General features: G+C 43.4%; 1 protein-coding gene across 18 annotated transcripts in view; it reads right to left on the minus strand.

The window, feature by feature from the left end:
- The window catches only part of Lrrc49 (leucine rich repeat containing 49), a 100,944-nt gene extending 79,891 nt beyond the window's left edge, over positions 1-21,053 (minus strand). For 2 of the 18 annotated variants that reach the window (XM_030243989.1, XM_030243986.1), the window contains exons 1-7: positions 20,698-20,987; positions 20,025-20,081; positions 17,921-18,008; positions 13,391-13,588; positions 12,955-13,057; positions 9,966-10,169; positions 4,181-4,247 (exon numbers count right to left, since the gene is read on the minus strand). Coding sequence is in view for 4 of the 18 variants with exons in the window: in NM_145616.4 (NP_663591.3) it covers positions 4,181-4,247; positions 9,966-10,169; positions 12,955-13,057; positions 13,391-13,588; positions 17,921-18,008; positions 20,025-20,081; positions 20,698-20,745 (765 nt within the window). In the remaining 14 variants the exon portion in view is untranslated. Of the gene's footprint in view, positions 1-4,180; positions 4,248-9,965; positions 10,170-12,954; positions 13,058-13,390; positions 13,589-17,920; positions 18,009-20,024; positions 20,082-20,296; positions 20,472-20,697 lie in introns of those variants that run through there. The other 16 variants (XM_030243994.1, XM_030243990.1, XM_030243995.1 and 13 more) reach the window with 14 other exon arrangements.
- Positions 21,054-21,328: the final 275 nt, after the last annotated feature.

Below are 21,328 nucleotides of genomic sequence, written 5' to 3' on the forward strand. Positions count from 1 at the left end.
TAAGGGGTGAGAGCTTGCTGATGCTGCAGAGGACCAGAATTCAGTTCCCAGCACCTACATGAAGGCTTATAACTGCCTGTAACTCCAGCTCCAAGGGATCTTCTGATGCATGCACGCATGCATGCACACATACACATACAAACATGCATGCACATAGGCATGCACATCTTTTCTTAAAAGAGTAGAATCCACCATCAGTGGATATTAATCTGCTCCTTTATATTGCTATAACAATTTGTTTTTTGTTTAAATCTAATACTTTAAAGCATGTTTGCTAAAAGAATCTCTTTTTAGATTTATAATATAGTTTGCATGCTGTAATCTAGGCTCTGCAATCTCATTTGGATTCTTTCTAGACTCAAGGAGAGACATATGTATGGATGTATTATAAATTGATAATACATGAAGGTAACCTGTGGTCATGTTTAAAATTTGTTCTAAAATTATTCATCTAATTGATTTAAAGTGAAATATAGTTATATAAAATTTTAAAAAGAAATAACAAGGTTACAAAGACTTGTAAATGACAGAACTGTACAAGTAGACACGTACAAACAAGTAGTTTGACACTAAATATATGATGTAATTTCAATATATAGACAATAAAATTGCAACATAGAGATTATATAAAGGGAAATCAGTAATGAAAACACAAGCTTGAAAAAATCAAAATACAGAGAATAAGCAAAAATAGAACTATCTACTCCACAGACAGACAATGATGGTGGGCATGTTGAGAATGAAAGCTTAACTGTGAGCCACACTGACTAGAGCCCAGGGCTTCTGAACACAGCAGAGCTATACGCTCTGGTGTTTGGATAAAGACAACTTCCCACCCGTGGATAAGGAAAGGGCAGTGTCTGACAACCACAGGGAGGGTGTGTTCTCCCTGAGAAAGCTATTACTGAAAGAGCAGAATCTTCTAGAAGCACATTTGTATCTTTTTGAAGCATCTCTAGAAAAACAAAATCTGGTAAGCCAGCTCAAAATCTGGACTAGAAGCTAAAGCCAATCTCCCAGATTCCTGAGTGGTCGCCACTACTCTCATACAGGAGGCTAGGCCCTGATGTTTCCACTTTTGAAATATTTATTCAGTCTGTCAGCTAACACACCTAGCACTAACATGTTCCCATCATGAGATTATTCAAACTAGTGTGTCATCTGTAAGGTCTCCAGAGAACAGTCTCCTCATCTGCTGATCAGTTTTCTATCACCCTGATACAAATCAGAGTTATTCAGAAGAAGGAAATATCAACTGAGGCGATGTCTCCATCACATCGGCCTGTAAGTAAGTCTGTGGGACATTTTCTTGATTGACTTATATGGGAGCACTCAGCCCACTGTGTGTGGTGCCACCCCTGGGCAGTCAGTCCTGATTGCTACAGGAAAGCAGGCTGGCCATGTACTGGAGAGCGAGCCAGTAAGCAGCACTCCTCCATAGCCTCTGCTTCAGTTTCTGCCTCCAAGCTCTGGTCTGACTTCCATTGACGACGGGCTACAGACTTTAAGCTGAAATAAGCCTTCCCTCCCAAAGATGATCTTGGTCATGGTAATTAGCACAGCCATGGAAAGCACACTAAGACATCACCTCCTCTTCTCTTCCCACTCTCCAATCCGTTTCCTGACCAGAGCCATCACTCCTCCAGACACTTTCATATCCATAGGGCAACTACGCTTAACATGATGTTCACTAACTCTAATGTCTAATGAAGTAGAATAAGCTAGAAGAGACAAAGATTAGACATTGACTTATTTAGTGTTTTGCTTAAAGCACTGCCTGTAACACCCTTTGCTGAGCATGGCTTCACTGGCAACCTGGAACAGAACGACCAAGAGAAGCAGCTGAGACAATGGGCTGTTGCCCTTAGAAACCTGCTGACTGCCACACAGGCTTCTTGCTGACTGCCACGTAAGCTTCTGGAGAGTCTTGCTGGCTTTCTCCCCACCCTGTTGTTTCAGATATAATGCGTAGACAGACTGTCCCTGGCATGAGAGCCTCTCAGGAGCTGTCCTGGCTTCGGTCCACTGGTGACATCTCTCTTCCACGCTCACTGGTGTCGGAGTGCTTACTCCAGGAGGGCTCCCACAATGCTAATGAGAGTGAATTCTAAAGATCAAGAACTTTCACTTAACTGAGGCTTAAGTTTTCTCTATTTTTATTACATTCAGTCATCTTATTCAGGGGGGAGGCATGCACGTGTCCAGCATGAGTGTGCGGGCAGAGAACAGCCTATAGGGGTTGGTTCTCTCCTTCCACCATGTGGGTTCCAGGGACAGAACTCAGGTCGTCAGGTTTGGGAGCACATGCCTGCCTTCACCCTTGAGCCACCTCACAGGCTGGTGCAATTTGCTGTTTGGATGGAAAGGTTCATCTCTTGATGTTTTTGGACCCTAACGTCACAGTGACTGTGCCTCTTCTCTCTGAAATACACCACAGTTCTGCTGGTTGAAGTCAGATATTTTGAAAGAAAACTCAGATTTTCATTTCAAATTCCCTCCTTGTGACTTCAGACCTTTAGGAAATAACTGGTACAAACATGAAATCTTACAATCAAGCTTTCAGAGCACAGTGAAGTTATAAGACATGCAATGAGGTGAGCCGCTGACACACAGAAGGTTTTCTGTAACAGTGGTCAGCGGTGATGCTGGTACACAATCAAAAGCCAAGGTATGCATGCACAGGTAGATGCCTGAGAACTCTCAAAGGTGTATCATAACTTGAAAAACACACAATGTGTTTATTATTTCTATATTAAACTAGCCTTGCTAAAAGTATAATCATCATAAAAAACTTTACTTGTAGAAATAGTTTTTAAAACAGTATGTTTGACAGACAGCTGATCTGGTTCCCAAGTTGACAGGATGTGGAATCAACTAAAATACAAGCCAATGAGCACTGGAGGGATGTTCTTCATCAGGTCACTGGAAGAGGGAAGATCCACCCTAAGTTTGGGTGGTGTCTTCTGGTGGCAACACAGATCAATGGACCCAGAAAAGAGAAACTGCTTTTTTGCCTGCTTGCCCTCACTCTTCTGGCAAGCTCAGCTGCTATGGCATCCCTTGATTGATGTTAGAACCAACTTCTCTGGGCTTTCACTGTAAACCTAAGACCAGCAGCTCTCCCAGAATCCTCTAGGCCTTTGCACCAGCCTGGAACTGCTGAAACACCCAGCATTGTGAATTGAGCAAATAGGAGATATTTTTTTGGTCACCTCAGTGGGAGACAGTCATTGTTAAACTGAATGAGACAATTTAATAACACACACACAGAGTCTTAAGGTTTCTACTGCTATGATGAAACACCTTGACCAAAGCAACCTTGGGGAGGAAAGCATTTATTTGGCTTACATTTCTATATTATAGTCCATCACTGAAGGAAGCCAGGACAGGGACTCAAACAGGGCAGGAACTTGGAGGGAGGGACTGATGCAGAAGCCATGGAAGAATGCTGCTTACTGGCTTGCTTCTCATGGTTTGTTCAGCCTGCCTTCTTACAGAACCCAGGACCACCAGCCCAGGAACAGCACCACCCACAAAGGACAGAGCCCTCTCCCATCAGTCACTAATTTTTTAAAAAGCCTTAAGGCTCGATCTTATGGAAACATTTTATCAATTGAGGGTTCCTTCTTTTCAAGTAACTTTAGCTTGCATCCAGCTAACACAAAACTAGCCAGCACATATACGTTATATGAGTTCTGTTCCTGTAGAGAACCCTGACTAATAAGTATGCTACAAGATAAAATAACACTTCCTTAGAGTGATGAAACCAACTTTAAAAACCAACAAAGGCATGATGGTCATGAAATCTAGGATACAAGTGACCCCTGATGAAGAAGCAAGGGGCAGGAAGAAGGAGAAACTGTGAAGCAGAAAGGGGTCAATAAGATTAGAATGGCTCTTGAGTTTTGCCTAAGTACAAATTGTCACACTAGACAGATCCCAGGGTCTCATCTGTGATTTACTTCTAAAACACTAGGAACTCCTGTACCAAAAGGTTAAAGACCTTAGACAGTCAATGAATCTCTAAAGTAACTCTTACAATTCAATGTTAGCATGATTCTCAAAATATTTCTAACACTTATGTGCTAGAGATTTTCAAAGGAGAAGGGAAGGAGAGAGGGATGGAGGGATGGGAGGGGGAGAAAGAGGGAGGGAGGAAAAGGAGCTAGCTGTACAGTACCTGATTTCCATGAAGGTCCAAGACATCTAAATTTTTTAGATTCTCCAGATTTGAGATTTTCTTGATTCTGAAAATCAGAATAAGAAGAACTGAAAAGCAATGCAGACACTTCACACCTATGAGGAGTCAGAGCGGGCTGAGGCAGCAAGGTACTCATCTTAATATTTAAATTCTTGCTCTCCCACTGCACACACAGAGCAGTGACAGGCGCATAAATGTCTTACTTTAGAGAAAAGCAGTTCTACTTCCAACCTTAGGTCAAAGTGTGTGTTGGGGTGGAGGGGGCAGTGCCAGGCACAGTGGCACATGACTATAGTCCCAACTACTTAAAAGGCTAAAGCGAGATGATTGATCACTCGTGTCCAGAAGTTTGGGAATTCAGAGAGAGCTTGAGGCAACAGAGCAAGATGATGCTTTAAAATAAAAAATAAAAGAATTTAAATTTCATTGCTAAAATTGAAACTGCCCTGGTGGTTAGGTCTACCCATGCTCTTCTCACTGCTGCCCTCTACGGCTACTCTGCCTGCCTTGCTGCCCACAAGCACACTCTTAGCATGAAAAGTACCTCTTATTTTCACGGTTCCTATGGGTGCTACAGATTCACACCATAACTACTCAGTAGGGAGAGAGGAATGACATAAAACCTCACCTTTACCACCAAGTGTCTTGTCTATCATTACCTATTCCTCTTGTCATTATTTATTGTCTCAAAGAGCAATGTCTACCTCGGCAGTGCTTCCAGAAGGCAAGCCACAGTGCACACTTAAACCTCGTGAATGTCTAACACTTTCAGACCTCAGCTGACATCATTGCCAGAACAAGAACTCCATCACCACCCAACTCAGTCTAACTTACTGATAAGAATAGTCTCCCTCTCCCACCCAGCACCACTGCAGCACGGCTTTAGCTCTTTTCCCCCTTCAGACATAGCACACTCCCCACAACCCCCTTATTTGTCTCTCCTAAAACCTCAGAGCCTATTCTTTTCCTGGAAATCAATTTAATCTACCAGTACTCCTAGTTCACTTCACTCGAACCATGTGCATCCTTGTGGACTCATGACCTTCACTGAGAGCAGGGTATGCCATACTATTCATCAAACCATGTGTGTCCTTGTGAACTCAAAAGCCTTTTCCTAAGGCCGGGTACTTCAAACCATCCTAGCTAACATCTAAATGTCTGGTTAACAGATGATTTCTCTTTTCACTTTATTTTGGTTTGGGGTTTGTTTGTTTGTTTGTTTGTTTTGCTCCTGATATTCCTAGACCACTTGGAGGAAGTTACAGGAGCCCAGCCATATGGCTTAGGCAGAGTCTTGCTTTCCAACAGCAATCTGACCTCATGGTTGCTAGAGAATTCACTGATCCCATTCTGTCATCTGGCCTAAAACAGTGGGTCAAACTCTTATGTGAATCAGACTTAGCTGGAGAGCTTGCTAAAACATCAGTGCTCAGCTCCTCCTACGCTCCTTTGAACTAGTTTTGTCCTCCAGCTGGTTCTCATACTGAGTTATGCAAACACTGGTTAAGCTACCTATCCAGAAATAGGGTGTGTGTGTGTGTGTGTGTGTGTGTGTGTGTGCACACACGCATGCTCGAGCGCGGGGTGGGGGGTGTTGAGGAGGCATATGTATGTGCATATGTGTGAGCACTGTGATGTATGCGTATGCATATATGTATGTGCATATGTATGTGTATGTGGTGTGTGTGTGTAGACACTCACTTGTGTGTATGGAGGTCCATATTGTGTCTGAGGTTGATGTGAGGATATCTGGCTCTATTCACTTCTCTCTTGGTTGTTGTTGTTTGGTTTTTTCTTTTTGAGACAGGATGTTTCTCCAAACCTGAAGGTCACCATTTTGAGTATACCACCTGGCCAGCAAGCCTCAATAATCTGCCTGTCTCCACTCCCTATCACTGGGGTTACAAGTGCATATAATCATGCCGGGCATTTTTAAGTGGAGACCTCATGTCCTCATGCTTGTTGGCGAGCATCTGAGCCATCTCTCCAACCCCAGTATTATGCATTTAACATTTCGAAACTTATCTCCAGGGATAAGAAAATTTGTCTTCACCCAGAACACTCTGATATAGAGGCCCAGTTATCAGAGCTCTCTGATCTGGGGTCTCAATGGGACCCATGTGCTCTTAAACAGAGCAAAGTGGGGCTGGAGGTTCTTGGGAAATCATGTAAATGACATCAAACCTGAGACCAAGGTCGAAAGGACACAAAGGCAACAGCACTGAAGAAGCTCCCCTGGCCATCTGAACCTAGAAGCTTATCAGCACTGGTTCCACTGCCTGGGGGATTTTCAAAAGAAGCTGGAGAAATCTGTTCTGACTAACGGGGGACAGAAAGCCATCCACAAGACACAGCTGGAGATGCTCAGTCAGGTCCCTTCTGCTCTCCAGAGCTCACCAGAGTGTACCAGAGCACTCCTTAGGACTTCTTTTTTTTTTTTTTTCTTTTTGAAGAGGGAGGGAGGGGAAAGGAGGGAGAGGGAGAAGGGGAAGGGGAGGGAGGAAAGCACTTTCTTTCTTTTTTTTTTAAGATTTATTTATTTTATGTATGTGAGTACGCTGTCACTCTCTTCAGACACACCAGAAGAGGGCATCTGATCCCATTGCAGATGGTTGTGAGCCACTATGTGGTTGCTGGGAATTGAACTCAGAACCTCTGGAAGAGCAGCCAGTGCTTTTAACCACTGAGCCATCTCTCCAGCCCTCCTTAGGACTTCTGTCAGATGTTCCAGCCAGAAGCACTGGCAGCTGATTTTGGAATCAGAGGTATCTGCTGTGGATACTTGAGGAACACCTGATCTTGGAGAATGTAGCTAGTTTTCCTGTGACAACATTTCACTTTAAATCCCATGTCCTAGCAGTTCAACAACTGTTTAACAGTGCCTCCTTCTGTGAAAAGCAAAGTATAGCTTTTCAGAACAAGCAAGCAAAAAGACCAAGGAGGAGGAAGAGAAGAAAGAGGAGTCTCCATTAGATTGTTCCTATTGCAGCAAAATAAGAATACAGCAGAGGGCACTAGGTTTCTCAGTCTAAGAAACCCCAAGAACTTCAATAAGGCCAAAACAATGCTGTCTTTTGGGTCAAGATGAACAAATTGTTTCTGAGAAACTGAGAAGTGGCAACAGGTGGAAAGAATAGTGAGATGATTCTCACTGAGTGTGACCCAGACCCAGCACCCAGATAGTGTTTAAAATAAGAGGTAGGATCACAGATGTCTCTAAAAAATATCTTGATCTAAGGATGAAAAGGGAGACCTTTGGGCAGTGATACTGAAGAATAAGTATGAGCTGGACACTAATAACTCAGAACCAGAAAGGAGTCCTGTCTGAGAGAACCAGCGTGGAGCGCCTGGAAAGGCGGGCCTTAGGCCAGAAGCCGGTGGCCTCCCTCCTCGTGTTGCTCAGGGAGCTGCCTGGAAACAAACTCCTGCTGTGTGACTGCATTTATACACAGCTGACCATGGCAGAGCCATTTGTCTGTTCTATTTCCACATCTCTAAAATGAAGGGTTTTATTTCTAATGTCACTTCAAATGTTGATAGTCCATGGTTTATTAATTTCCCAAATTCTCTCCAACTATGTGACTTCTTTTCTCTGTATGTTTAATTATGTGCTTATGTGTGTGAAGGGCAAGTGTGTACAGTGCTCACAGAGGCCAGAAGAGGGCATCAGATCCCCTAGGGCTAGAGCTGGTTGAGAGCAGGCCTGATGTGGGTACTGGGACATGAACTTGGCTTTTCTGCCAGGACAGTTTAAGCTCTGAGTTTAATCACTGAGCTGTCTCTCTAGCCCCTCAAACTCTCTAAGTTATTTTTTTAGTGGAATTAACACAGCATTTGAACTAATAAACTATACTGGTAGAAACTTCAGAGAAACATCAGGAAAAATGCAGTCCTAAAATTCTGGGACATGACCTTGGGGATACAGAGCTAAGAACACAATATCTCTGAACACAGCACTTCAAATATTCTATAATTTGAACTAAAAATTAAAGTAAAGTAAAGTCAGCAAACTGTAGAGGCAGGAAGGTCATACTCCTCTTCCTACCATTGTACCCTAAGGTGATAGATAAAGAGACTCTCTGACCTAAGTCCTCTGAAAGTACATCATAAGACCCTCTGTTCAGATGAGTCCTGCCTATAAACAGAGAACAACAGGAACAAACAAATACAGGATAAGCATGTACAAACGAGCCTTGCAGAGTTGTCCAGGTCCCCACATGGACCTCAGTCCTCTGTCCAATCACATCCTTCGACAGTTGCCCGCTACCCATCAAACCTAATATGACCAATGAACTTTAACCTGCTTCTTTAGGCCTTCTTATCTGAAGAGCACTAAGTCACATAAACTTGAACAAATGTGTTAGGATCTTCTCTTATGAACTGCTCTGCTCATCAGAGTGTCAGTCACGAACCTTGCAAAGGGCAAAAGACAAGGCTCTCACTATTATTCTTTGCTGATCCTTCTTCTGAGGTACTGAAAAGCTATTTGGGAAAAGGGACTGGAAAGTCTTGAGTACCCTTAAGGCCATGAGTCAGGACTTGCGTAGCAGCTCCTGTCTGGTAAAGCTCTAGATGAGGATCCAGGACAGTGGCAGTACACAGACAAGCTGGGACACTAAAACTCTCTGAGCGTCGGAAGGGTGACTCCACTCTAAGAGCACCTGCTGCTTTTGCAGGGGACCTGAGTTTGGTTCCCAATACCACATCAGGCAACTCTCAACGGCCTGTGATTCCAGCTCCAGGGGGTCTAATGCCTTCTTCTGGCCTCCACAGGTACCAGGCACCAGGGCGTACAGAGACATACACTTAAGAAAACATACACACATGCCCATATAATCAGAAACATAAACAAGTCATTAAATAAAAGCATACAGTGTCACAGAGAGTGACAGACTCTGACAAAGAGTCAAGGGTTGATCTGACAATCACAAAGGAATGACTGCCTCCCTCAGGAAAACACTAGCAAGAATGGCAAGGGAATCATACAAGCCTCAAGTGAGCACACATGCTTAAAATATACCCCAGGAAGTCATCAGTCAAAGCTGGCAACCCCCACTCCCTTTTAGTTAAGACATGGCACTAGAGCAGTGCCAGCAGACCTGCCAGACTGAGCCCCACAGAACAGATCATGAAGGGATGTCAGTGTTAGAACTCAACCCCAGGCTCTCATGCATGCTAGGCCAGTGCTACCACTGACTTCAACCAAGCTTTCCTCTACTAATGCCTACGGTGTCACTCTGCTGTGCCTTACCATCTGAACACTAGATGGATTCTATGAGGCTACAGGCAAGAACTGCTCCATAGCTTAGCAGCTAGGAGTGCTGCCTACACAGGCACACGGAACTGGATCTCCATCACCAACACCCACATCAAAAGCAGGGTGCAACAGTGTCCACCAAAAAAATCCCAGCACGGCAGAAGTAGAAAAGGGAATATCCTGGGCGCTCACACACTGGCCAGTCTAGTGCCCCCCCATACCCAAAATGCAAGATATAAATCAGTGAGAGACTTGCTTCAAGAGAAAATTGCAGAGAGTGACAGAGCAAGACACCAAGTTTCCTCCAGCCTCTATATGCACTGTGAACACCAGCATAGACATGTGCACATATATGCATATATTCACACACACACACAAGCACATATACATGAACACATGCATATACATGTACAGTGCACATATACACACACCCTACATACACATAACCCCCAACACACACAACACAGGTATATACCCACATATACAGAGAAACTGTTTTACAAATACCTGTTTTTCCCTAACAGGAGGACACGAAGGGATTTCAGAGTAGAAAGTCCACTAATTTCTTCAATCTGGTTATCATATAAGTCCAAGAATATTAGCCTCTGTAGATTAGAAATATTTTGGATCCGAGTTATAAAATTGTGCTGAAAGTTCAACAAACGAAGGTGCTCTTCCCCGTCGATGATAGGGCACACAGTCAACTTTTGTCTGGAAAAAATGCAAGGTTGGTAAGATTCTGAGTCCACATCCTTTTTCCTCCATCAGCTACTGTTAAGTAGTAAGTGCATCCAGGCTTGGAGAAGGGAAAGGGAGCTAGGGTGCAGAGATGGCTCAGTAGTAAAGAGCACTTACTGCTCTTACAGAGGACCCAGGTTCAGTTCCCTATACCTCACAACTCAGCTCGCAGCTGCCTGTGACTGCAACTCAGGGCATCTCAGCATCCTTTGCTGGCCTTCACAGGCTCAGGACTGCACTGTGGTACAGACGTACACTCAGGCACACATGTGTACACATAAAAATCAATAAATTAAGAATAAAAAGGTAATCTGGACCACTTCCTGCCCCACCCCAGGGATGGGACCTAAATTTAGTGGTGAATTGTGTACACAAAAAAAGGCAAACGGGCGCTAACAAGGGAGATTACTAATGTTCACTCTAAATTCTCAGTGCACTTTAAAACAAGTCTCCAGTGCTAATGAGTTCACATGGCATTACCACCAACAGGTTTCTAATGTAATTGTTTCCTATGGGAAAGGGTTAGGTGGTCAAACCTGTCCAAAAAAAAAAAAAAGCCTTGTTTTCAGTCACTGATGCCATGGGAGCAAGACTCTTACAGATGGGCTTCTTTTAGAATCACTGACTCACAGAATGTTTGTGAGAGCAAACAGAGATCCTGTCACGTACAATGGGGGACACTCATGAAATATGCCACATGAAGCACCTTCATTGCAAGGCAACCCTATTAACCCTCTCTGCAGAAAGCTAGATGCTGGGTTGGACTGTCCAACACTAGCTTTAACTCTGCAGAGCGATCATTCTTCTACGCATGGGATGGAGACATAATACTGCCTGTGTCTGATTGTATTTAACAGCAAGCCTCTTCTATGTAGACAGCTGGCCTGCTTCTGCTGTGAAGCAAACAAGTACACGGCCCACAGAGAACTCTACCCATTATAATGTGGCCAAGGAGGCTCTAGCCAGACCATAAGATGGTCCCACAGGATTCTGCATAGAGATCCAAAGGCTCCTCAAGAAAAATATAGCTCGGTCTATGCATCAACAATATTAGCATGACTCATCAAACACCACTTCAGTGAAAATCTCATGGGTGGGAGTTTTGAAGTAAATAAATCAGAATGTTATGAACATAGGCAGAATTTGGAAGTGATCAGAATTCTTTTTGCAATAAAAAATGGTTAGCAGGAACAAATAAGGGAATATTAATGGGCATATGGGTATGATGTTTTATAAACAGACCCTTAAAGCTGTGCATAGCAGTGCATGCTTTTAATCCCAGCAGAGGCAGGTGCATATCTGAGTTTGAGGCAACTGTAATGTACATACTGAGTTCTAAGCCAACAATAGACACAGAATGAACTCCTATTGCAGAGAGAGATGGGGTAGGTGGAGAGAGAGGCCTTGGAGAAATTGGATAAGAGAAAAGTAAAAACCATTGTGCCATAATAGCAGCTTTGTGTGGCTCATATTCAGAAATCATCTCATGCTTCATCCTCTCACAGAGGACATTTGTTGTGTAAAGTGTAACTTAAGCGGTTACGAGCATGCTAGTGGGAATGTGCATCTTTGCTCTTAACAAAGCCTGAATCGTGCCTTCCCTGCTCGGCCTTCTGTCTCTTGCAGTGAAAGTTGAAACTCAACCCTGGAGTCAGTCGTCACTCACACTGGAAAAGCACTTCCTGCCCTCCTTTAACAAACTGCTATGCCTTGAAATAAAGTAAGCAATGGCATAACGGCCTCCAAGACGGCCCTCCCACACCTATGAGTGCCTTGGGTTCTGAGACTGCCCGTTACTGGCACCTGCACAGAACCATGATTTATTGACTTCTGCTTCCTTCTCAGAGCTAATGGGCTTCCTTCCTGTATTCCAGGTCTACTTTCATATCAGTAAGGGCCAAGTATTTATTCTTAGGGCTAGAATCTTCTTTTGAACACTCAGTCCCTGACCAGAAATCCATACACTAATGCAGAAATCACTACTGTTACCTCCTGGCTGTCAAGCAATGTTTCCCATGGTGGTTCTTCATTGCTCACCCACCTTTCTTGACTACACACGTGACAGCTTATGGTTTCTAATGTCAAACAACACAAGACTGGGTTACTCTTCTTGCCTGTGTTTTTAAAGACTGAAGGGGAAGTTCCTTCATAATCCTTCAAACATTAAAACATAATGGGAATCTCAAAACGCACCTACTTTCTGAAGCTGTCATGAGAGATATTGTTCTCAACTAGAGCTCTGCCTACAGAACAGAGCCTTTCCCTGATACATGCAGGAGGGCCGATCCCACATGTCAGGGGTACACTGCTATGGTCAACTGTGCACAGCAGAGATGTTCTGTCTGATCCTCTACCCAGTGAACCATTATAGATCTCCTCCTAGTTATAAGGAAGGTCACCAAACCTTAGATATCCACCCCCTTATATGTCATTTTATCAAGAGCCCACTTTATTCTAGGCTCTGTTCTAGGTGCCTGAGACACATATTTGAACAAAAAATTATCCTTTATGAGACATATTCTAGGAGGTCACAGACAATAAACATAAGCCAATATTTAGCATGTTAAAGCTGTTAAGGTGGGAAATAAAGCAGAGAAGGGGGCATGTGAGGGTGACAGGAACTGTGTCTGGGGAGAGAGGGGCATGTGAGGGTGACAGGAACTGTGTCTGGGGAGAGTCACCCTTGGGGCGATGCCACCTCAGGGAAGCACACAGGAGAGACAGACATTGTGAAAAGGAGAAAAGAAACGTTCCTCACCTTTCTAGGGTCAGCCTGTCTGAGTAAAGTGTTTTCTCTTCAGAAGAGCGCTGGAGAATAGGAAACGCCGGCATGGATGAGCTCACCAGACTAATGTGGTCACCTAGGGAGAAGGATGCACAGATGCCTTGGTTAAGGTAAATCTCAGCGGCAGTCAAACTGGAGCCACTGCTATCTAGAGCTCTGTGGAGCCTACAGATATCTTTCCTAGACATTTCCACAGCCTCTGCACTGGAAGCTGATCACTACTGTGGGGTTGCTGTCTTCTTCTCAACACTAAGCTCTGTGCTCTGTGGGTGCCAAATAGCTTTCCCTTGCCTTACAGGTCAGCAGAAAGATCCAGACGTACTCTAGCGCTGTCCTTATCCCTTTACAATTCTGACTCCTGACACTACATGCCAACTACATGGTACACTCTATGATAGCCCCTCATTACCAGATACATTGGGGCCAGCACTATGACAGCCCTGCCGGATTCTCGGCTTTGAAGGTGTCTGAATGGAAGAGTCTCCAAATGCTGACAAGGAGGTTGTGGCAGCTCTCATGTCCAGCCCACAGAGGTCTGTCACGTTAGTTGTGGATGAGATGCATGATGACTTATTACGAGGCGAAGGACTTATTACTCTTCCGTCTCCTTCAAAATATCAAAGAATTTATCACAAAGCTACACAATACATGACTTTGCTATGGGGTATACACAGAAAGCAGTTTGGGATAGCAGATGTAAACCTCACATCATTGTTTTCTTCCTTCTATGGAGGCAGCTACTATTACTAGAGGATGCTGCAAAGACTCCAAAGTGGGTGTCAATAAATCTAGGACACTGTAGTTCGGATCCAGAGAGAATGTTGATGCCCCATGAAGTCTATGGGCTGTTGTTGGCTTCTGATAGTAAGAAGCTTCTCATCTCAAAAAAAAAAAAAAAAAAAAAAAACCTCCTATGAAATGGGCAAGCTGGAACAAGGTGTAAAACACAGAATGTAAAGGGACAGTCAGTGCTGCAGGGACAGCTCAGGGGTTAAGAGCATTGGCTGCTCCTAACAGAGGACCCAGGTTTGATCACCAGTAACCACATACGGCAGCTTACGCCCATGTAACTCCAACTCTGGAGGATCCTACTCCCTCTTCTGGCCTCTACAGGCACTGCACGATTGTGGTACAGAGACACACACAGGCAAACATTCACACACACATTTTTAAAATACTTATAACTACTCTTGTAAAAAGAACAGTATATTTGTGCTTAAGTGTATCTAGTTACTGGCAAATAAAGAACAGCACAGATGAGTTTAAGAAAAGTTAGATACTAAAACACATTCTAAAGAAGTAGAAGAGGGCTGGTGAGATGGCTCAGTGGGTAAGAGCACCTGACTGCTCTTCCGAAGGTCCGGAGTTCAAATCCCAGCAACCACATGGTGGCTCACAACCATTTGTAATGAGATCTGACTCCCTCTTCTGGAGTGTCTGAAGACAGCTACAGTGTCCTTACATATAATAAATAAATAAATCTTTAAAAAAAAAAAAAAAAGAACTAGAAGAGTACAGAATGGTCTGAAAGCAATGATGAAAAGTTCCAAAAATGTGAACACCCATATTTTTCTCTGTATATAGAGTCCACTGAAAGTAGCAAGTGATGAAGAAGTTGGCGATGGGAGCGAAAGGTGGGACGCTAGGACCTGAGGAGGCCATAGCATTCTGCTGCTTCAACTGCCCAACAAGAGGAAAAACAAGCCTAGAAGCTGACCCACCTTCAGGAGGTCGCTGTAGATATGGTAACAGCCTAAAATCAAGTCACACACAGCTCGTAACTGTAAAGCAGTAGTGTCAGTACTGCCAGCCTGTTCAGGTTCACAGGGACAGGGCATCTCGTTCTGTCCAGAAAACAATCAGTGCTCACATCTCACTTTCCGAGGTAACCTGAAACAGCCAACAGCTACTCAAGCTGTCCCAAGAGGTAAGCTTCTAGAACCAACACTGTGTTCACCAATGAACATCAACAGATAGGAACGCTTGCAGGCAGGGTCCGTCCCCAAGCCACAGGAACCAGCACAACAATTTGGAGTCCAAAGCCGAAAACAGCCCACAGATTAGCTCCAGCATCGAGATTAGCTGCCAAGGTCAGTGGAAGATGACGAAAGGAAACTCAGGGGACAAAGACTCTCGTTTGTCTGATGAACATTTCACTAGGTTCTCTGAACTACGATTAAAACTTCATGGAAGGTTTCCCAGCAGATCAAAGCCATCCATGACGTGGAACGCAGAGGCACACAGCAAAGAATAGATTTCATTTGCACTTTGTGAATAAAAGAATTCTATCTTACATGCTTCAGTTTCTCAGACATACAAATTTATTATTTTCAGCTGATAAGTTTACATATACATTAGACCATAAGTAGCAAAAGACAAAAATGATTAGGTAAAAAAGACCTTAAAATCTACCCATAAAAACATGTGATGGGGACATGGGAATCTTTGAATAGCCATAGCCATGTGTCTATGCAAGTGTGGGCACTCACAAGGAGGCTGCTGGGAGGGCACGACTGTCACAGACGTGTTGGTGCCAGTCTTCCCTAACATCCTCAGATCTGTAAGCTTCTGAAAGCTAGGTCTTGTTTTATATCCCAGCAGAATTTAGATGCAGGAGGCAATCAGTAGATGAACTGCTTTTCCAGTTTGTGGAAGCTTAATTCAAAATCTATTTTGTGTTTTATTTCTAGTAAGAAAAGAAAATCAGCAATTCCTGCATTTTAGTATAAGTAGTGCCTCAAAGTGCCCAGCGGCAAAATGGTCTACAGCCAGTAAGCACTCAGTGTGTTGTAGACTAGAGAGACTGTGGATGGTTGTGTGAGAGGGTGGTAGACAGACCGGTGGCTGCAGAGATAGCACAGCACACTGTGGTGAGCACTGCCTCCTCCCGCCATGCACAGATTTTACAAGATTATGTAAAGGGCTTGCTGAGACTTCAGGAGCATCCCTGGAGCAGCCTGTGGACACACTGATGCTCGGAGACCCCAGCAGGCCTGAAGGGAAGCACACCCATTGGGGCTTAGACCAACAAGTTTTGAAACATCAAGTTCCTTTATTTTGACCGAGAGTGCCACTGGTCATGTTGTGTTGGTAGATTGCATGTGTGGTCTGAAATGGGCTCTGGAGGACTAGTTGTGCGGGCATAGTTGATCACACAGAGGCCAAACTTTGCCTGACAAGATTTAAAAATTTTTTAAACTTTGTAGACCTAAAATTTTTCCTGAGTGTGCATGCTCTGGGTTGTAGAAAATTGAGTACAGAAGTCAAGATAATAGCTACAATGTGTCTGGCTTTCTTTGCATAAACTGCCTAGAACATGGGAGTGTTGGGGATGACTAAATCCACATTTGAGACGTATCAAAGGAGTGTCTCGTCACACAGAGTAATTTTGAATGGAATCTTTTAAATAAAAGCCAATTCAATTTTCTTCTGCCGAAATTTATTTTGTATGTTGTATTTTACATATACATGGCTTTTATATATAAAATTCTGCCTTGAGGGTTCACTAAATCAATACATCCACACTTTTCCTTATCAGCAAATATCTACTAATGTTGTATAGCTTATCATACAAATATAAATTAACACCAATCCCTTACTCTAACCCTAGAAACACTGTGAGAAAGTAAGTTTCCTTCATAGCTGAGGGGAAAATTAAGATTCTGTTATGTAAAAGTGTAAACGTAATTCACAATGAAGACAGACTAAGCTCTAGCTGGGAAGCTGAAAGCTGAAGTCCCAGCATCCTGATGAGAACAATGGGGACGGCACAGCGCACACTCTAGAAATGCACTCAGAACCAAAAGAACGAGGGAGACAGATATTTCCTGCACCACAGAACTAGGATTGTGCAGATGTCAATTCCAGGAATTGACAGTCTTGAGTGGAGGATGTAGAGAGAGAAAAGTCGGGGAAGATTATATGGGTCCAAGAGGAAGGCCCAGAGATACTGCAAAACCAAACCAAACCAAACCAAACCAAACCAAAACCACATACTAATCAATAGTCAAACTATTCAATACTGCCTTTGGCTCAAACAGTAATGAAATGGACAATCGAGGGGCCTCTGTTGACCAGTCTTCTTGTATAGACATCTAGACACAGCAAGCAAATCTAGAGGGCCAGAAAGCACAAGGGAGGTGGGGGGAGGGTGTGGGAGGAGGGAAGCAGGTGCTCCTAGGAGGAGGAGGAGGCAATGCTATATCCAAGGACCTGGAACTCATCTGCACTGGCACACAAGTAATGAGATCAATAGGAATCAAATGTTCTGAAGGAGACTTCACTTTGATTTTAAAAACATCTTTCAGAAGTACAACCAAATCATATTACCTAGCATCTGCCCAAGGGCGGGCCACACTCTACATCCCCACCGCACCTGTCAGAGTCAACTGTGGCACTGTGAACGCACATCCACAAGCACCATCCAAGCCTACAAAATCACAGTGGGGAAGAGAAGGACGCACTGAGAACTGGAGTTTTTAACAAACTCCCAGGTGAGTCACATCAAGATTAAGGCTTCTGATGATGCAATGCCTGTGTCTCTGTGACCATGGGACAGTGTGGTCCCAACTTTCCACTGATTTCTTATTTTCAAAATATTTGTCTTCCTATAGCCTCTAGCTTACTAATTAGCCATTGTTTTTATCTCTAATATATAATCAGAACATTCCTCTCCACCTGCTTTCAAACTAGAATAGGGGGAGTTGTTTTATTTGTTTATGCATTGGAAGCAATCCACTATGGTGTGTCTGTCTGTCTGTCGGTCTGTCTATGTGTATAGATCTATATTGCCAATTCCGATTTAAACAATATCAAACCAAGTTTGTAACCAATTGAACTATTTCATTTTGTAATTCAGGTTTCCTGGGTTCTAGTCATTCAACAATATTAAATGATACTGTTCAAAGGGAATGACTCCGCTCTCTGTTAGTGACAGTACCTTGCCTGCTTGAGTAGTTCCTCTCCAGGTCATGCTGTAACAGTCTACCAGGAAATGGTGGTGTTTCTCTGTTAAGCCTGAATTCAACCTGAAAAATAGTATTTAAGAATATATATTGATAGGAAGAAATTGACAGAGATAAACTTTATTATAAGATAACAGATAAAATGTGCTTTTTAAAAAAAGGATGGCCCCAGAAGGGCCACACATTATATGATTCCATTCATATGAACTACCCATGGTTGAAAAATGCATAGACAGAAAGCACATTTGCAGTTTCCAAGGGTTTAAGATAAGTGAGGAACTGGGAGCAACTGCTTAATGAAGATGAGAGTGTATGTGGACTGATGAAATGTCCTACATCTAAATGGAGGAGATGCTCTTGCAACACTGTGCATGGACTTAGTGCCCCTGAGGTGTAAACTTTAAAACGGGTTATATTGGAATTTGCATGGGAGGTACAATTTTTCCAAACTTACAATTAAAGGCAGTTACACAAGATCAGATTAAAATACTTCCAAACTGTCCACAAATATAATTGCCACAAATGCAATGACTGAAAGAATTATTTGCTCAATAAAAAAAGAAATGCAAACAATAAAAGCTAAGTGGAGCTCTTGACTTTTTAAAAATCCTTCACATGTCAAATTGTAATGCAATAAAATTGCATATTTAAGAATTTTAACTCTTTTTAATAATTTTTCATGGCAGAACTGAAAAGCCCAAACCAGTCTCGCCTCCTAAAACTGTCCATTAAAACTTTAAAAATCCATCTTCAAAGACTTCCGAGGCTTCTCCATCACCCACCCGATCACAGCAGCATTCGCACTCCATCAGTGTGAACACATGTCTACACAAGAGAGGATGGTATAAAAAGGATGTTGAAAACACAGCACTCCTACAAGCACATAACGGTAGAAAAAGACCCACCTGGCCAAGGCAGGTAGGAAAGTTTTACATACAGTCCATTATGCCTGATTCTAATAAATACATTTTTTTCATTAATTCAGCTGTTATTGGAGATGATCAAACGATGAGGTCAGGGGAGTCACACAGGGAAGGGTTGGCTATTTTGACATCCAAATGTAACTAGTCAGCTGCAGTCTGTTAATCAGTGGCCCCTCCCATTCAAACCTCCTATGGCCTCCGTTTAGTCTCTTCTTGCTGCTGTCTGTAAACTCCGGCCTTTATACTACAGAGTCCTTCCAGTGATGTCCACTTCACAATGTTTTAGGGAACAAATGAACTGTGACGGTTGAGAGCATACACATTATTTAAGGGGAGAAGTGTATTGTGTACGGCTAGCATAGGGGAGTGGGCATGCGTGAGTGCTGAGGTGAGTGAGGCAGGAAAGAAAGAAAAAAAATGTATCTCAAAAACCAAATGAAAAGCCAGAGACTTTGGAAATTACCAAGATATTACAAGTAAATGGTCTGGGTGTAGAAAGAGGGTTCAGTGGTTAGGACCACTGCTGCTCTTCCATGGGACCTGAGTTGGGTTCCTAGTACCCATGACAGGTGTCACAACTGCCTGTAACACCACCTCCAGAGCATCTGACAACTTCCTCTGGCCTCCAGAGAGACACAGAGACGGATGCACAGACACACACACACACACACACACACACACACACACAAAATAAGAATCTAACACTCAATACGTTATTAAAACACTAACATTTCCTCTGCTAAGCTAGTTTTTCTTCTGATTTAAAATGAATCACAAAGTGAAATCCTCCTAAAATGTCCCATTTTATCCTTCCAGAGATGCTACCATTAGAATGATACCATCATTTTACCTATGTCTAAGGAAGAAAGCATTTCTTAATTAAATTATGCCATACAACCACTTTTAAGAAATACCTTCACCAGAAATGTTTAAATGTAAGGGGAGGGGCTCTTGTAATGGAATGACCTAAATTGATACAAGAGGGATGATTTGGCTTTATGAAAGTAGACAGAAAATAAAGTCAGCTTTACATTGAAAACCAAAATAAGAGACCCTCAGCCCCGAGGTCAGAATCTATATATAAAATATACAAGTATTTGTGTACAATATCTGACCATTTATTTTCAACTTAAATACAAATCTGCTTAAATCTTACTTTGTTTTTGTCAGAAAGTGACGACGTTTGAATAACCAGATGAAGTCCACAGTTCACCTGAAATGTAAAAGTTAAATTATAAAATGATTTCTTAATGCATACACACCATAGTATAAACACATTATAAGAAATGGAACACAGTCAAATATTCCATCTTTCTTTGCCTTTTCTGGTAAATGAGCATTTTCTGAAGTCTAGGAATCAAGTAAAATCAAGTCAAATGCTTTCATTAATTTATTTTTCAAAATGTCGGAGGCACGGATTTCACCCACCTTGTACCTCAGGCTTTGGAGCCCCGACATTTCTGTTGCCAGTCAGGATGTCAGTGCTTGAATAAAGGAGGTGGGAGTGTCTAAGAACAGGTTCCTTTCTCAATAGAAAAAAAGGAAGAAGTGGGTGGGGGATAACTAAAGGAATCCCAGTGTTTGCCTAGCAAACCAGCTCCACCTTCTGGGGAGCTCGGGCCCTGGGCAAGATTTTAAACACCCATCATACAATATTCAAAAACTCTCAGAGTGCTTTGGACTAGCCCAGGAAACCCTAGCCTCAATGAGACAATAGCTTCAGTCGCCCCGATCCCAGTAATACAGCCCATCACCTAGGACAAAGACGCCAGTCAGAGAGGACAAGACTACTATCGGAAAGGAAGAAAAATCAGGAAGGCCCAACTCACGTTATTTGCAGCTCGGCCAGAAACGGAGCGATATTTTCCGGGAATCATGGCAGGAGACAGTCCAGGATGTTCAATCCTCCTTCGAGGTAATCCTACAGCTAAGATTCAAAGAGACCAAAAGGGGTCATCTCCCAGGCAACCCGCTCAGGGGTTACCATAGAAACCACCATTTCCGGTCTGGTCCTCGCCCTAGATCTTTGGGCCGTCCGGGCGGCTAGCCTCGGGGAGTATCTGTGGGGCCCCGTGCGTCAGCACTTCCTCGTTCTGGATTTTTTTTTTTTTTCCAGGCCGCTTGAAAACAGCGGGAGGATCCGGAGGAGGATAAGACGAGGAAGAGGGAGGACACATCGGTGGCTATGGCAACCATGACTTCCGGTCCTTTCCTCTTTAGGACCCGCCTCAACACTGCCCGCGGGAAGTTTGATTCCCTCTGCCTGCTGCTGCCTGTTTTCCTGGCAAGATCGCAGGGAAGAGCTGGAGGAAGGTGCTCATAACCTTCCCATTTAATTTGGCCCTTCCACTAAGCCGAGACAAGGAAGGATACAATCCGACCTGGAGATAGTGAAGGGAAGCCAGCTTTCCTGAGGCCCCTGCGGGCAGAGGAACGGAGTGCGCCAGACAATCGATCTGT

Source organism: Mus musculus, chromosome 9 (assembly GCF_000001635.26).
Source record: "Mus musculus strain C57BL/6J chromosome 9, GRCm38.p6 C57BL/6J".
Taxonomy (NCBI): domain Eukaryota; kingdom Metazoa; phylum Chordata; class Mammalia; order Rodentia; family Muridae; genus Mus; species Mus musculus.